The 18454-nt window shown below is 39.8% G+C and overlaps 1 protein-coding gene across 2 annotated transcripts in view; it reads right to left on the bottom strand.

Moving 5' to 3' along the window:
* Positions 1–318: 318 nt before the first annotated feature.
* Positions 319–18454, bottom strand: part of LOC133518621 (protocadherin beta-16) — a 104747-nt gene continuing 86611 nt past the window's right edge. For both annotated transcript variants that reach the window (XM_061852299.1, XM_061852306.1), the window contains 7 exons: positions 16131–16277; positions 14443–14636; positions 12306–12426; positions 11722–11870; positions 10593–10792; positions 6873–7060; positions 319–3691 (listed from right to left, as the gene is read on the bottom strand). In XM_061852299.1, coding sequence (XP_061708283.1) covers positions 3614–3691; positions 6873–7060; positions 10593–10792; positions 11722–11870; positions 12306–12426; positions 14443–14636; positions 16131–16277 — 1077 coding nt within the window. In that variant the 3' untranslated portion in view covers positions 319–3613. The remainder of the gene's footprint in view (positions 3692–6872; positions 7061–10592; positions 10793–11721; positions 11871–12305; positions 12427–14442; positions 14637–16130; positions 16278–18454) is intronic.

Genomic DNA, 18454 nt, shown 5'->3' with positions numbered 1-18454 from the left:
TGACATTAGTCTCAATATCTTATCTTATACCTTTAAACGAGCAATTCTTGTATATATATATATATATATATATATATATATATATATATATATATATATATATATATATATATATTTCCGAGATCTCGGAAACGACTCTAACGATTTTGCTGAAATTTGGTATATGGGGGTTTTTGGGGGTAAACAATCGATCTAGATTAGTCTTATGTTTGGGAAAACGCGTGTTTTCGAGTTTTCATGCGTTTTTCTTTCGACGCAGAATATGGTCGCTAATTTCGTGTTGCCGGCCACTGTCCGTCTGGTCCAGCGGGTTAAGACGCGGACTGCTAAAGGAGTGTTACAGGTTCGAATCTCGCCCGGTGACTAACTTTTGTTTTATTTTTATATGTTCAAGTTTATATATTTTTTTTTAATTTTTATTGTTTTAGACAAGTTTAATTTAGTAAAAAAATGTAGTTCTATACACCACCATATTACAATAAATAGTTATAACCGAGCAAAGCTCGGTCGCCCAGGTACTTGAAGTAATATGTCAAAATATCAGCAGCGAAGAAAGCACTAGAGATGCTGCCTTCATTCGATGTTCTCAATCGTATTGTATATGTCAATGTAGTTGTATTGTAGATATGAGTATTGAGTAGGGATACAACACAAGCCGTATCAGTAATTGTTCTAAAATCAATTGTGATATTTCTATAAATATTGTATCTGTAAAATCACGCATAAGTTTCATGCTTCTTGTTGCATGGGGCCAGAGTTAGGCAAAAAAATTAGTTTGATTGAAACTAAGATTTAAAATAGAAGCGTCGTTTTTAATACGTTATTCAATACACATTAATCCTGAGCTTGCCAGTGGCATAAAATACCAAAACCATGAATAATTTGACACTATTATTAGGAGTGACTGAGAAACCTGAGGTCCTACCGCGAACACCGAAGTTTGAATTTTTCTCTTTTACTCCAATTAGATCATAATTAGACAATACTGGCGCCATCTGTGAAAATATATGACCAGCCAACTCTATTGCCTATCTATTTCGCTTACTTGAGATACGGTCTTTTGTGCGGTGGCTTAGTAAATTAAAGAATCTTGTTGGCACAGAACCCTAAAAACGGAATTCTGAATATATCGTAAGGTACACAGTATAGATTTTTTTAAACTATAGAATTAAAGACGTGCATTCTTATCGAAATGTAGGAGTGTTTAATAGGGTTGTTTCCATCTACAAATCTTAGGGCAGAATAGTATCCCAATAAATTCTTATGGATTATAAGAACATGTTAAACTACCTTTAGTGGACCTCTATGAGCATATTTTTATAAATATTGAAGTTAAATGTCTTTTAACACACGTCACGTGACCCAAGTCGAAACGACATTGAAGATTCTGATGACGTCACAACTCACGGTTTGACACTTGGCTATAACCGCGAAAATCGAAGTTCTTTATTGCGAGCATTTTTCTCTGTCATTCTAATTCAGACACTTCGGCCGTCACTATCCATTTGATGCTGACTGTACGTGTTTTGGAACTATAGGAACGTATAATCCATTCATTTCTAAATATCAGTAACCTAAAGAAAATCGAAGAATATCTGTATATAGAAATACACAGAAAGGAAAATATAATATAAAATGTTTGTTGTCTTCATGCGGATATGTTGGCTTCACCTAAAGCAAACCTTACAAATAAAGTAACGCGTTGACTTAAATGTAACAACAAAAATCTAAATACACTATAATACTATGACAACAATATCCATTTACCGCTTGGTCTTAAAAAAACTTACAATTATATAAATACATAAAATATTTTACACGAACATTTGGTTAGAGGTAATCTTCTTGATGCATTAAAAACAATATGGGGTACTTGCCTGACAAGGGGATTCCGCTACTTAGTCCCACATCAAAACAATTTGCTACTGCATGCATTTTAAAGTAAATACGAGAAGTGCTCTCTACGGCGCAAATTCATGATTTAGTCTTAATTGCGTAGTTTTTTTTTTTTTATTAACATAACACCTCGTTTACAGTAGTATTTTCTTGGTAATTTAAATTGTACATGTATCAGAGCACCTCATTTATGAGAAGTTGCTAGTTCCAAGAAAATATATCACAGCGTTTAAAATAATGTACTTATAAGTACTTAACTTGATAACGTGCAAGTACCCAACCGAGTCATAGATACAATGTTTACAGGAAACAGCTTAAATATTGAATTTCTTTACATTTGTTACCCTAACAAAATATTTTACGGCTTACTAAATAATGATGATGATCATTATCATTACATATATAATTTGTGATACCTACATGGTAAAATTTTTACTCTCACCAATGTGAAAAATTCGACAAAAAAAAATATTTCCATAAATAAAACCTATGACCCAACCGCATACAGATTTCAAAGCTTGTAATTGTTGTATCTATATGATTGGTAAGACAGATTTATCCGCAACACGGTAATGTTAAATCATTATTTTTCTATTTCTCAATGCTGTAATTAGTACATTACGATACAAGTGCGAAAAATAGGAAATTCGAAATCAGTGGCGATAAATTAAAACACGACCGAAGAGTGTTTTAAATTGACACGAGTTGCGAATTACCTATTCGCACATGTATCGTACGTTTTACAGTACATATGGCCCTTTAAATGTTCGACACAGTAACGTAATATGCTAATTTTCGCACTAGTGCGGTAAAGTAGGACCATATGTACTGTAATAGTAGTTTATGTGACTGCTACATAATAAAAGGCATTAAAATACTGTGGGTTTAAGAAACAAACGAAGTGAGTTTCTTAAAAAAATCACACGAGTGTTTTAATGCCTAATTATGTACAGTTACATACACTACTCGTATTTTATCTACACACATATTATAAACTTTCTATGAAATTATTAACCCAAATTATAGCCTCCGTAGGGGCGTCGTTGCCAAATTATTGCTCTCTTAGCGGAACTCGCGGATATAGGGTGGCGTCATCGAAATATTTTTATCGCTTATTTTACACGAAACTTTTGCTATAGTTACCTTAAAAACAACAAAACATATTCATTTTATACTTAAAACGAATTAAAATATAAACTGTACGTCAAATGGCGGTAAATGAAAACTTTTTACACACATGTAGTTTTCTTTTTAATTCAGAGACAAACTAGAGTCTGGGGCATATTTCCGTATCATTCGATACAAACTAACACGCGAGATATGTCAAAATTGTATGCAATTGACATTTCATTTCGAACACAAAGGCATCTCGACTGATATTAGAATAGAGGTCAAATCGAATTTTAGAGATGTTCCAAATTTGAATGCATAACCAAATCGATTTTGATGTAGTTATGAAGTAATAAGTACATTATCACAGATAAGAAATTTGTTGTTATAAAACAGTTTCACGTGATATTGTCCATTATATACGGATTTGAAGGCATCATAGAGTGTTTATGATATGTGTGTAGATAAAACAAGTTTAATTGTTTCTGCCAGATTAAACATGTTTGGAGCTAATAACAGCAATAACACGAACTATCCATGTGATAATAAACAATTAGATGGATATTTCGAAGGACAGACTGACCCCCAAAGCCGACTATCAAAAGACTTAAAAGTAGACGGTAAGGTTCATGTGCTCGGCTACGGCCGGGTTGGTTGCTTCGTTGACCTCTGCTTCACCGCTTCCCTGTCAACAACAAAATAAATTAACTAAATTAATAATTCGCGAAGACAACATGGTCTAGTCATCAGATGCAATGCCAGCGAGTGAGTAAATGATCAATGCTAGTAAGCAACTGCAGCGAGTGGCCGACGGTTGCAGTTTTCTGGCGTTTTCGGGGCAAGTGGCGACTTGCTGAATCCTACGCCGGAGCAGACGACGCAACAGATTCACGCCGTTGTATAGCAGAAATGAAAATTGTGTTTAGAGTTATTTCGAAGTATTATATAGTAATACATATTACGTTAGTGTTAAGGTCTTGCATGCAAATATTTGATTGTGACGTACACAATGATTGACAAACAAATACAGTGTGTAAATAAACGTAAAAAAACGGGCGATAAATTAAACCAGACATAGAACTCATTAGTGTAATCATTAATTAAGATGTTTTTTAAGTTATAATTTTTGAAAATTTTATCAGCAGTAATGTACTGTAAACATGGTTGCGTTACCAGAATATCTATTAGAAACGATTATCACGCATTTACAAACTTACCTAATATCTGCAGGAACAATCACACAGACTGCTACTAGGCATGTTAAAGAAATTAAATGTTATTTGTTTATCATTTTTATCAACAAATAACTGACTTCATCTACTTAATTTCATTTTAATCAGTCACGATAACCGTACTTGACGTGATGTTTCCTAATACTGAGCATAGACATACAGTAGCGGAAAATTATCTATCATACTTGTGTTTTTTTTAGTTTTTTTTTTTATGAGAACGACTAAGGCTGCCTAAACGATTATCATGTGAAAGTCCTTTAGATGGAGAGTAAAATCATATTCTACATTTGTATGACACCATACCTATAAGAAACTCGTTTTGTACGAGTTTATTAAAAAGTACATAAATTAGCTAATACTCGAAATATAGGTAAAAGTGGTTTATTAATAAAGAAAACAACAAAAATTACAGATTCTGCACTGACAAAAATATTAGATTAGTACTTGGTATCCCTTTGCATCAAGAACAGCTTGGCATCTTCGGGGCAGTGATGCAATCAACTTCGCGAGGAAAGAACTTGGAATGCGTTCCCACTCTTCCTTTAATTGTTCAAATCTTTCGTTGACATTTCTTGCATTTCTTGCACTCACATGACGACCCTGCTCCTTCCATAAGTTTTCTATAGGAATCAAGTCCGGACTTTGACTGGGCCATTCCAAAACCCTCACTCTACGCTTTTTGAACCATTGTTTAACAAGATTAGACGAATGTTTCGGGTCATTATCTTGGTGAAACATAAACGCTCTGCCGAAATTTTGGCGTGCTCAGGGAAGAAACATATCTTGTAATATTCCTTCATAAACTTCCTTCGTCATAATGCCGTTTATTCGATGTAAAGGACCAACTCCAATTGCACTGAAACAGCCCGACACCATAAGGGAGCCGCGGCCGTGTTTGACTGTAGGGAGCTGATACTTGGGGTCATAGCGAGCATTCTCGGGACGTGGTACGTAGGTAATTCCATCTGTTCCGAACAGTAATAACTTGGACTCATCGCTCCAGATTACCTTTTCCCACATTTCCGCAGTCCAAGAAAGATGTTCTTTCGCATATTTTTTTCTAGCTGCTCGATTTTTCGATAGGATTACACAAGAGATACAAGATCATACGATACAACACATTTACAATACATTATGGTTACACTAGAGTTAAATATCAACATGAATGTGGGTGAAAATAATTACAATTTATAATTTATTCAATAAAAAATCCTAATGAAATGAAATGAAATGAAAATATTTAATTCAGACACCAAGTATCCATATTTTTGTCTACAAGACTGTGTTAGTAAAATAACAAGAGAAATCTTAAAAATAAAGTTAACATTAATGTTAGTGGAACACATAATGCTCATTGGATCTAACATGCATTGTCATCCAGTGAGTTATAAGCAGACCTCGGACAGGGTGAGCTGTTTTAAGAGTTTGCATAATATGGACATACCTACGTAGTCATTCAATGGCAGATGTGATGTAATTGAATAACGAATTAAATTATTCTATTTAGATCTTTACATAACTAGCAAAACAAATTAATTGTATAGCAAGCCTCTTTAAATGATAAGCATATTATTTTATAAGCTGGTCTTCGTCTGCTTCTGTCAGTCAGAAATTAGAAGACGTCATAGCTAGAAACCCAGACTTAGATCTGTTTAGGGACTATGCTGAAAAAATTTCGGAAGGAACAGATGTGGACGGTATTTTAATGTACAACTTCACTCCGCTCACTTCAGTGGAAGTAGAAAGGTCTTTTTCCATCTATAAGTGGATATTAAACTCAAGAAGAAGTGCGTTGAAAATTGAAAATCTAGAAAAAATTATAGTTCTTTATTACAATAACCAATAACAAAGAAAAATTTGAATAAATAAATAATACTTACTCGTTTTGTACATAATGCACTGTCATTTTTGTTTAATTATTATTCATGAATTCTTTTTAATATTTCATCTTGAGGCATATCTATATTAACATCTACACTTGACATTAATGACGTAAAAATGGCTCACTCTGTCCGAGGTCTGGTTATAAGAGGGCTATCCACCCTTTCCGCAATCACCCTCAGGAGAGTGTTGGTGCTGCCCCGCACGCGGTCCCACAGGGACGCCACCCTCTTCCGCAGCACTGCGTGGAAGCCGTCTGTGCTCCACTCAGCGAACATTGCTGACGCGCTGCAGCGCCAGGGCAGCCCCAATAAACCCCTGAAAGCGTTGTTGTACTGGACACGCAGAGCACTAAAGGTTTTTTGGGTGTAGTTGCTCCACAGGTTGCACGTGTACAGGTTTTGGCAGTAGGTTTTAAATAATGTAATTTTTACCTCACGGGAACAGCGAGCAAACCTGCGTGACAACATGTTACCCCTAACCGATAGTGCTCTGCGTTCCCTCTCCAGGTCTTCATTATCTTTTAGAGTGTCTGTAACCCAATGGCCCAAATATTTAAATTTTGTAACTGTCTGAAGAGGAGAACCGTCTAGGTACTCTAGGTTAATAGGTGGTATAGAATACGTTTTAGTACCAGACTTAAAGACTAAGATCTCACTCTTCTTGACATTATATTTGAGCCCGTGGGCCACAGAGTATCTCTCACATATACCCAGCAAGACTTTTAATGCGTTTATTGAGGGGCTCTAATACCTGGTCTCCGTCGTCCCAGCTGAGTTTCTTGACGCGCGCGGGTATGGTGGCGCTGGGCCAGGCCACGCCGGAGCGGCCGCCGGCGCGCTGCAGGTGGTCCGACATGAGCGCCACGCTCGGCACCTCGGGCGGCGCCGGCGCCACCTTGGCCTTCGGGACCCGCGCCGAGTGCCGTGACACCGTTGCATCTGGTATGACCAATTACATCTTATTATCATTTCAGTCATATCACATCACAGTAATACTAGAACTACTTTAGTACTTTCCTACTAGAATATTTAGCGCCTTCAACGGAAGTGTCGACCGAAGCCGTCCTACGCGCGCACATATAACGACCAAGGGCGGCTTTATTGTGCACAGTGCAACCGGACATTTCAGACTAAGTTCGGTTTTGTTTGGTGAGCCATACACGTGCTCATCAGAGGAAATTGGAAAGGTCGCCGTTGTCGGACACGACATGGAGGACTATACTAGAATATTACGAGCAGGTATCTTTAATACATCTTGATACAAGGAGCGGATCTATGGGCCACCACTCCTGACCGTTATAGACCATTCAAGCTTCAGAAACGAGCATTGCGAATTATCGCGCGCGTTCCAGCTGATCACCCCGCAAGAGATCTTTTCAAACGTTATAATATATTGACTCTGCCCAGTATCTGAGAGCTCCATAAATACTCGGCGTACGGCTTCAGAAGCGAAAACTGTCGCGCAAAAAATAAATCTCCTAGCGCCCCCGCGACGACGACTGGCCGAGACTCGTGCTTCTCTCGGTGTCTTCGGACCCAAATTGTATAATCGTATTCCAATCGATATTAAATATTCCAACAGCGACGCAATTTTCACAAAAAAAAATAAAGAGCTTGCTCAATGAACTAGCATGTTATAATAGCATCGATCGCAGACGTTTCTGCTTGTTAAAAATTCATTTAATATGGGTAGCGCATCGTAACTGGTGAATTTTCAATATGACTTCGAACTCCGGTAGCTGTCTAAGAAATGTAACGATCTTACGGTAGATGTCGCTAGGGTCCCCTAGACCCATATGGCGGGACAATTTGCTGACTGGATGAGGTCTTCGTGGCTCAGATGGCAGAGCGCTGGAGTATCGATCGAGAGGCCGTGAGTTCAAGTCTCAACCACGGCAGTAATTTTTCCATTTTTAAATATATTCTAAGCTTAATAGCATCGATCGCAGATTAGTGAGTGTATTCGCTATGTGCACGACTGTCACGCAACCTAGCGTCCGCAAGTCTAGGGGAAAACGTCAATGCTACACTTATAAAACTACTCCAAAACTAAAAACTACTGAACGGGTTTTTTATACGACTTTCATCTATCAATAGAGTGATTCTTGAGGAAGGTTTAGGTATATAACTTGTTAAGGTTTTGTACGGCAGTACGGGATGCATCTACCCAGGCTTGGTAACACTCGTGCTTTCGGCGAGAGGCCTTTTTGCAGGAACGACCAAACGTGAACCACAGAAGATGGAATGAAAACCTCCATTCCCACCACGTCAGCAAGAGAATCAGCAATGACGTTGGGATCATCCGGCGTGAAGCAAACTTGCCTCCAAGGGTAGGATGCATAGAAGGACCGCATCCCGTCCCAATCTGCTGACCTATAGTGCCACACACGGCTACACTGTAGTCAGCCGGATGAGAGGTCAGCAGAAGGTCCAACAGGGAAGGTACATAGCCTTCCACATCTGGGATTCGCGTAGGCGCAGTAACCAATTGTGTCAAAAGTAACCGAGTTATAAACAGATCTACCCGCATGATCACGATCAGTCTTGCTAGAGCCAAGCCATTCGGCGTTGTGGGCATTAAAATCACCAAGTATAATGATCTCAGCGGATGGAATCTGTTGCTGCACAGAGTCTGCAGCCGTTAGAATCTGCTCGATGAGTCGGTCAGTTTCGGCGTCACCGCTATGGGACCTATAAAGGCACGAATAGACGCGGGGATGGTCATCGTTGTCTATACGCAGCCATAACGTGGAAAGGTCCCTTCCTTCACAAGATTACTGAGGCGGCGAGAACAGATATCGTCCCTGACGTACACGCACACCCCAGCCCTAGGCGAAAAGGAATGTTCCAGTTCGTACCCAGATATCTGGAGACGATATCTGCGTCTCGGTCAAAAAGAGCAGGGCTGGCTTTGCTGTCTCGAGGTGTAGGTGGACAGCATTAAGATTAGAATGTAAACCCATTGCAACCCAGAGCATTGTCGGGCCATGCTCATAGTTACCATTCTGTAACTATGAGCATGGCCCGACATGCTCTTGGCTGATTTATTTGATTAACCGTGACCGTAACCGTGTACTAAAGCGGTTTTTTAAAAGTAAATTATAAGTATTAAACATGCTACACCTATTTAGATAGTTCCATTATTTTTAACAATTTTAAAAATTAATTTGCACGCTTACTTCTGAGGAGTTCTTGTTAATGCTAAAAAACGAAATATTAGTACCTACTACCTAGTTGGTTACTAAATTGTGTTACTGCAATAATCTTTATCTACATAAAATATACGACCGAAAGTTGAATAAACTATATATTAAAATGAAGAACAAAAAATCAGGAATCACATATGACAATATCATTCAAATGGCCACCTCTGGCCTTGACACAGGCCCTCAAACGACGAGGCCAGTCATCAATAGCGGCACGCACGATTGTCATGTCTAATTCCGTCATTGTCTTAACTATGGCCCGCTTGAGGGAGTCAAGATTTGCGTGGGGTTTAGTACAGGCTTTCTCCTCAATAATCTGCCATATGGCATAATCCAGGGGGTTAAGGTCCGGGCTGGAGGACGGCCAGTCTTCGTGGGCAATAAAGTCAATTTTGTCCCTTCGAAACCAGGCCTGAGTTGTTTTTGCCTTACCGCTTCAATAGCACGCGACTTCTCTCTAGCCTCATAGTCTTTAATCGTCCATTAAGCAAATGACCTTTTTGTCTGCGGTAAGCGTGTAGTCCATGGTCTTCATTGATAACTTTTTTTAGGGAGCTTCTCTTCACAGACATCTGTATTGCCAACAACTTTTGCTTCCGGACGGGGTTTCTTGCAATTCTCGCCTTCACTGCTTTTATTAGAGCTGGGGTCCGAACGGTGCGTGGTCTTCCAGACCTCTTGCGGTCATCGAAGCTCTAAGTACTAGTGTATTTATTAATTGTGCGATAAACAAATTGATTGTTGATTTTTAGGTTTTCAAGCAACTTCAAAATCATGTTTGGCGGGTGCCCACATTTGTGCAACGCAATTACTGCGACACGATTCTCTTTTAGGCCCCAGTTCATTATAGATACGACGAGATAAGCGTTATGTGTGGTATATTATTATAGCTCACAAATCCACCACATTGTCATTTTTTATTTTTTCGGTAGCATTTGTTTTAACGGAAATAAAGAGGTTGCAAATCGAGTAACAGACTAGACTTAGTAACCAACTAGGTAGTAGGTCAGGTATGCCATAGTACGGAAATCGTTTTAAATAGTACCGTACCCATGTGCGCACGACATGTATTTACACGCCACAATGTGCACGCGCACGCAAATCGACAACCATCGTGCCACAAGAAACATTTGTAATTTATTGAAATGTATCGCGTTGCTAATCAAACTGTATTTTTTCTTATGATATAAATCTTATTAACTTATCCTGTGGTATATTTATGTAAGTGGTATTGTGTTGTAACATAGCTGTGACGAAGTACTGACTTCTGGAGTGCGTGGCGGCGGGGTCACGTAGGTCGAGGCTGCTGGTGGAATTGGCAAGGATGGTGCTGGCGCCGGCGCTAACGCTGAGCAGCGAGCCGGAGCTCGCAGCGCCCAGCGCGCCCGCCGGCGGCAAGGGCTTCTCCGGCACCACGAAGTTGCTCTTGCTCGGGGCTGCACTTGGGGACGATTTCGAACGCCGACTGTACACAATTTAATCACTTCACGTACGGGTAATTTAATAATACGCGCAAATTAATTATTTAAATTTAATTGGACGAACAAATAAAGAAAAATGTTCAAATGGAGGGTTAAATGCCAAATGGCATTCTATACAAGTCAACCATTATTGACGAGGTAATTAAAAACCGGACAAGTGCGAGTCAAACTCGCCCACCGAGAATTCCGAGCTTTTTTAGTATTTGTTGTTATAGCGGCAAAAGAAATAAATCATCAGTGAAAATGTTAACTGTCTAACTATCACGGTTCATGAGATACAGGCTGGTGTGGTGACAGACGGACGGACAGCGGAGTCTTAGTAACAGGGTCCCGTTTTACCCTTTGGGTACGGAACCCCAAAACTCACTGAGTTGCGACAAATTATGATGCTACTACAGGACTGTTATAAATTCATTTTAATAAATTTATTACAAAAAATATTATAGTGAACTGCGTCTCTATTACTGTCAAAATAACTAAACTTATAATAAATAACAGTGCGATAAGGGAAAAGTGTGGACTGAACGAAGATGTAGTGACAAAAATTGAGAAAGGTATGTTGAGATGGTTTGGACACGTGGAAAGAATAAGTGAAAGAAGGGGTATAAGGGAGAAGTAGAAGGGGGAGCTGGAAGGGGTAGACCTCAGCGGACATTCTCTGATCAAATCGGGGAAATCCTCAAGAAAGGCCAGGTCAAGAGCGCCCTAAACCGCCGAGCGTGTATGAGGAATGTCATGAAAGTGAAGGAAGCGAAAGAGGTATGTCAGGATCGTAGCAAGTGGAAATCCGTGGTCTCTGCCTACCCCTTCGGGAAATAGGCGTGATTATATGTATGTATGTATAACTTAGGAATTAACTAAGTAAGAGCGGAGACAAAAAGGTTAACTCAAGAAAGTAAAGGATAGTACTCACTTGCGGTAGATGTATGCGAGCGCCACCGCCAGCAGCGCTAGCAGCACGAGTGCTCCGAGCGAGAGCGCGCCGGCGAACATGAGCACGCCGCCGCCGCGCTCGCGCGCCAGCAGGCGCGCCCCCACGTGCACGATCACAGGCACTGACGTCTGAAACATACATCAATAAATATTATGGGACAATTTCACACTAATCGACCTAGTGCGGCAGTAAGCTCAATAAGGCTTATGTTGTGAATAACGACGATATACATAATAGATAAAATACATTAATACAATGTTCGTTATTTCTAACGCACCAGAGGGCCTCGCTAAAAGTACCTTGCCCACATAAAATTTTGGTCTTGCCCCACCACTGGACACGACGGTTTTGTAAGAAAGACACGTGTAAGGTCAGGTAAGGTAAGGTTCTTACTATATCACTCTGTCCTATAGCTTGAAATGCTGACCCGGTCTCGGCAGGAATAGCAATTCGTGGATTCGTCTTCTTTGTCGCACTCAGCGTCGCATCGTCCGACAAAATCGAATCTCCCTGCCCCATTTCCCTGCCCCTGCACCTGCAGTAGCGTCGTATTATAACGTTACCTGTCTCGGCGGGGAGCCCGAGTCGATGGCGGTAGCCACGACGTGCAGCACGCTGGAGTTGAGCGTCGACAGCGCGTTCTGCCGCATGAACATCTCGCCGGCGTCGTTTATGAAGAACATGCTACGGAAGACCAACAGTTAACACCACTTGAACATACTAACAAGTTTTCTGGTAACCTGGGACACTACCACAACTAACACGAATCTGACACCACCACGTATGTTATGGGCCTCAGCATTTAGATACAAATGAGAAGACCGAAAGAATGATAAATGGAATTAAACACACGGGTACAATAGAGATAAAAATCTATAGATATTATATGCGAGGGACCTCGTCTTACCATGCAAGCTCCCTCCAAATTCGTGAAGCCGTTTGTAAAACGTCTATGACTTAAGTACTCATTGCAGTATATTGTTATTGATAAACGTGCTACAAAACTCAATTAGCTACTAATCATTTATCTTAAAACTATAATTTCGACTTCTGCATTTGTAGAAAGGAATAGAACATCAATAAACTAAACTAACATTTAAATTTGTAAAGTTATATGAATAAGGGGGTAGGTATATGTAGTTAGATCGTAGAATTGGTCATTTGATGAGTATAAATAAAATTAATCAGTCACACACGTTATAAAATGGCTAAGCTTCACATGGTAAATTAGTATGGGATATGGTGATCGCGAGTATTGTTTTATACTTATATAGTCTAATACTAGTTAACGAAGGGACTCTTTCTACCTAGTTGGTTACTAAGTTCTGTTACTCGATTTGCAACCTCTTTATTTCCGTTAAAACAAATGCTACCGAAAAAATAAAAAATGACATAATGTGGTGGATTTGTGAGCTATAATTATATACCACACATAACGCTTATCTCGTCGTATCTATAATGAATTGGGGCCTAAAAAAGAATCGTGTCGCAGTAATTGCGTTGCACAAATGTGGGCACCCACCAAACATGACTTTGAAGTTGCTTGAAAACCTAAAAATCAACAAACAATTTTGTTTATCGCACAATTAATAGATACACTAGTACTTAGAGCTTCGATGACCGCAAGAGGTCTGGAAGACCACGCACCGTTTATACCCCAGCTCTAATAAAGGCAGTGAAGGCGAGAATTCCAAGAAACCCCGTCCGGAAGCAAAATTTGTTGGAAATACAGATGCTGTGAAGAGACGCTCCCTAAAAAAAGTTATCAATGAAGACCATGGACTACACGCGTACCGCAGACAAAAAGGTCATTTGCTTAATGGACGATTAAAGACTATGAGGCTAAAGAGAAGTCGCGTGCTATTGAAGCGGTACGCACAAAATGGCCACCGAAAAATACTATTTACAGATGAAAAAAATTTACCATTGAAGAATGTTGTAACCGCCAGAATGACAGAGTATATGCAAAAAACATTCAAGAGGCGATTGCGGCTGTTCCGAGAGTGCAACGAGGCTATCATCCCTCTTATGTGATGATTTGGTTGTGTGTCATACTCAGGGCTAACACAGGTTCATTTCTGTGAAAAAGGTGTGAAAACTGGGGCCAAAGTTTACCAGGAAACCGTTCTCGAACCAATAGTGAAGCCCTTAAGCCACACCCTATTTCAAAACCAGCCATGGGTCTTTCAACATGACTCAGATCCTGCACATAAGGCAAAAACAACTCAAACCTGGTTTCGAAGGAACAAAATTGACTTTATTGCCCACGAAGACTGGCCGTCCTCCAGTCCGGACCTTAGCCCCCTGGATTATGCCATGTGGCAGGTTATTGAGGAGAAAGCCTGTACTAAACCCCACACAAATCTTGACTCCCTCAAGCGAGCCATAGTTAAGACAATGACGGAATTAGACATGACAATCGTGCGTGCCGCTATTGATGACTGGCCTCGTCGTTTGAGGGCCTGTGTCAAGCCCAGAGGAGGCCATTTTGAATGATATTGTCAATATATATTACCTGATTTTGTGTACTTCATTTTAATATATAGTTTATTCAACTTTCGTTCGTATATTTTATGTAGATAAAGATTATTGCAGTAACACAATTTTGTAACCAACTAGGTATACGGATAGCAACAGGCGGGTCAATGTACGAAAATCTATATGAAATACGTCTGTTCTTTAGTAGTTATGTATGCTGACCTGGCGTCGGAGCCGCGAAGCGTGAGCGTGACGTTGTCGCCCGCGTCGCCGTCGAACACGTCGAGGCGGCCCACCGCCAGCAGCCCGCCCGCGCCTTCCGCCGCCTCCACGCGGAACTCGTACTGCGGATACTTGAACCGCGGCTCCCACTCGTTCACGTTCAGCAACGTTATATTTATCGACGCCGTGTCGTTCTGGAATTATACGTTTACGGTTTACGCATCTAGTTGTCTACGAGCTGAATGTGAGCCCGATTAATATTTACGGGCCGAGTCAACAAAAATGACGTGAACAGATCAAATAATTGCCATATTATATTTATCATTATCATCTCCTTCCTTGCCATATGGCAATGGCAACTCCATCAACAGTCCTTGACACGATTATGAAATACAAATGCAGCTGCTCCTTTTAGCAAACGCAGCAACCGTGTTTGGAGGTCTCACGATTTGAAGTTGTCCACTAAAATTATGGTATATAAAGCTATCATTATACCAACTCTGCTTTACGCCTCATTATATTTATTTATATGCAGTGATCGGAACAGATTCGCGGGACTTCGGTGCCCTTAACCTTAGCTTAATATGGATATACTCGTAGCTTGTGTTCTTGTTGTTGTTGTGATTTCGTTTGAAAAGTTTATAGTTTGTGTTTAGTTCAGATAATGTCATGAATTTATAATTTTACAATTATTTTGCTAGTAATAGAGTATGATATAGTCTTGAAAAAAAAATTTGACACTTTGGTTTTGAAGTATGAATGTATGCTAACAACATAAAATATATTAATTATCACCGTTATTTGTACGTCTTATCTTTAGGTTTTCACATGTTGTTTTTCAAAAGGCATTCTTAAATTATCTATACCTTACTTGCCCTTTTTAACATTCTATTTTATACCTTTATGACCGGGGCGAGGTGCGAAATAGACGGCAGATGACACTATCTGCTATTAATGCTGGACTTCGATTTGCTTTTGATTGGACTAAGTGAAAAGTTGAATTTTGGTTTTGAATTAAGGAGTGTTCAGACCTTCCCGTCAAGTTAAACTGAACATGTCGTGGCAACTCAAGGAAGAAACTGTTCTAAGTTGGATTTTAATCTTATCCCAATTTAATGAACGAATTGACAAGACATCAATATAACTTCTTTTCATATGTTCAATTAATGACATATCAAGAAAACATACATTTTGTGAAAAAATACGGGTCCTGGAATCCCGAGTCTTATTCTTATCCATATTAAGTATTATGTTTAAGGTCGGTAACCTAGATTTTTTTCGTAGTTTCCTTCAAGCCTCGAAACAACTTTTCCGATCAAGTAAATTTGTTCAAACAGATACACATCTTATTTCAAACACCTAAAATATTAATTAGTACTGCTAACTGCTAACCATTTATTTGTTTACACATTGTAACGGGATACTAGTATCAGATGAATTAAAAAAACAATGGTCCTTACGCAACTCGTAAATCTTTAGTAACTGTATCGAAAAGTGACGCATATTATGTGCAGTCTAAATTTGAGTGTCTAGTGCCTAAGAACACTTGTAGGACAACGGGACGCAGAGAAAAAGCAGGACGGTTCCTGTTTTCTCAGTCAGATCCTCGAAGCTCAGGCATAAACCGTCATAAAAGGCCAAACCAGTTGCATTTCTAACTCATTAAGACAGCTTAAAGTTATACTTACAAATATACCATCGGTGACCATGACTTGGTAATAGTATTCGGGTGTGGTCTCATAGTCCAACGCCCGCCGCAGCAGCACCTCGCCCGCGCTGTTTATAGCAAACTTGTCCAAGAAGCTCCGGTCCGACACGTAGAATTGGAATGACGGCTGTTGATCATAATCATAAATAACTGTTACATAAACTGAGCACATTTGCGTGCAAAACTCAAGTGACAGTGGAGCGGTGCACAAATTAACTATTAAATATACTATTTGAAACCGAGTGAATGCGGTCTCACTTAAGACTTATTCGTAATCACTCCGTGCATGACTGTGGCGCCGCCCTAGTGGGTGTAGGGCATATTGCTTATTTGGCAGCTCCCAATTAGCCCGTCTTAACTAGCTACCGAGAGGACGTGTGCTTATCGCGAAGAGCTGTTACTTAACGCGTCAGTGCAAATTAGTTCCTATTCTAAAGTGATTAAGTTGTTTTTCGTTCGTAATTCGTGAAGTCAATTATAGTTTCAATTACCGTGCCGTGTGTTTCTAAGGATTATTTGTTTCGGTTTCCTTTTAAATGCCAGATAATATATCTGATACTACGCCACATATTGGTGGCTCGCAGCCCGATCTATCCAAAATGGATGTTCATGAACCACAACACATTTCTTTTCTTCGCAAACGTAAACAACCTGAACACGAACACGAATGCAGTATTAAAGAGGACCTGGCAGCATTTCGGAAGGAGATGATGTCGATTTTGACACAACGAAAACCTCCAAAGTATGCGACGAGACATAGTAGCAGACATCAAAGTTGAAATAAATTCCGTCAAGGAGCTCGCCGAAAAAATGTCGATAGAGCAAGACCGCATGAAGTCGGAATTAACAGAGTTAAACAATAGGATCTTGTCAGTTGAGGAGCAGGGAACTAGTTTGTCAGCAGCTGCTGACAGTGTTAATAAGGTGAAAGAAACCATCGAGGGCCTGGTCGCCGAGAACAACAGCCTCAAACAGTTTGCATTGTTAAACAATATTGAAATATCGGGTGTCCCGCTTACTAAAGGCGAAAATTTGAACACTATTTTTCGTAACATTTGTTCCAAGGTCGGATACACCCTTTTAGATACCGATGTCGACACGATCCATCGAGTACGTCGCTTTCAGGCTTTGCATAGCAACTCGCAAACTAATATACGGCCACCCGCCATCATCGTAAAGTTCACTCAACGTAGGCGAAAAGATGAACTACTAGCTGCTGTGCGAGCGAGACGCGGCCTTACTACCGCTGACATAGAACTGTCTGGACCCGCATCTACGTTGTACCTGAGCGATCACCTTACGCCTTCAAATAAATTATTATTAAAACTCGCGAGGCAGTTTAAAACGGAGCATGATTATCAATATTTGTGGACAAGGGACTGTAAAATATTTTTACGTAAAAACGAAAAATGCAAAGTTATCCATATTGTCAGTGAGTCTGTTCTGAAAAACCTTACCTGACAATTTTTCAAATTTTTAATCGGTCTTACAATAAATAATGTTAAACTTGTTCACACATATCCAAATTTGTACTATTTAATTCTCACGAAAATGTTTCTCTGCATACCATCCAAATGTTGTTTACTATTTTTGTTTACTATCGTATTTGAAATGCCTAACTTAGTTTTACAGATATTGTGTTATATACATCATAACAGTGTGCACTCGCGTTGCTATTTAAGTAATAATATTATTTCCACACCTGTGCCACAGCCTGCATTGCAATCATGTTGTTTACTTCTCACTTGTAGCACCTACATATTATCCTTATCATTGTTTATTACGTTTATTACATACGTTCATTTACTCCCGTCTTTGCAGAAAAATGTTATAATTGACGTTAATAATCGTGCCGGTGGGTCCCTTCTTATAGAAATTTTCATACAAGGCAGCCCAATTTCCTTGCTCTTGAGTATATATGTACTAACTTTAACTGTTATAGAATATTATTTTCGGGTTATTACCAAAATGTTAGGGGCTTAAGAACAAAATCACAGGATTTTTTCTCTCAAGTAACTAAGTCTGATTATGACTTCATTTGCTTAACGGAGACGTGGCTGACCGCTGACTTTTATGACTTAGAGTACTTTGATAATAGGTATAGCGTTTTTCGTTGTGATCGGTCAGCAGAAGCAAGTGGTGCATCGCGGGGCGGGGGGGTCGCGGTTGCCGTGCGCTCAGAATACCAGCCGGTGCGCCGTGACTGGCCAGTACCATCGCTTGCCCACTGTGAATGTTTATGGGTTTCACTTCCCATTGAACGGAATAAACACGACATGACATTATCGTTCCCTTATCATAATG

The sequence above is a fragment of the Cydia pomonella genome, chromosome 1, assembly GCF_033807575.1.
Source record: "Cydia pomonella isolate Wapato2018A chromosome 1, ilCydPomo1, whole genome shotgun sequence".
NCBI lineage: Eukaryota > Metazoa > Arthropoda > Insecta > Lepidoptera > Tortricidae > Cydia > Cydia pomonella.
This window is presented reverse-complemented; position numbering and strand designations above follow the sequence as displayed.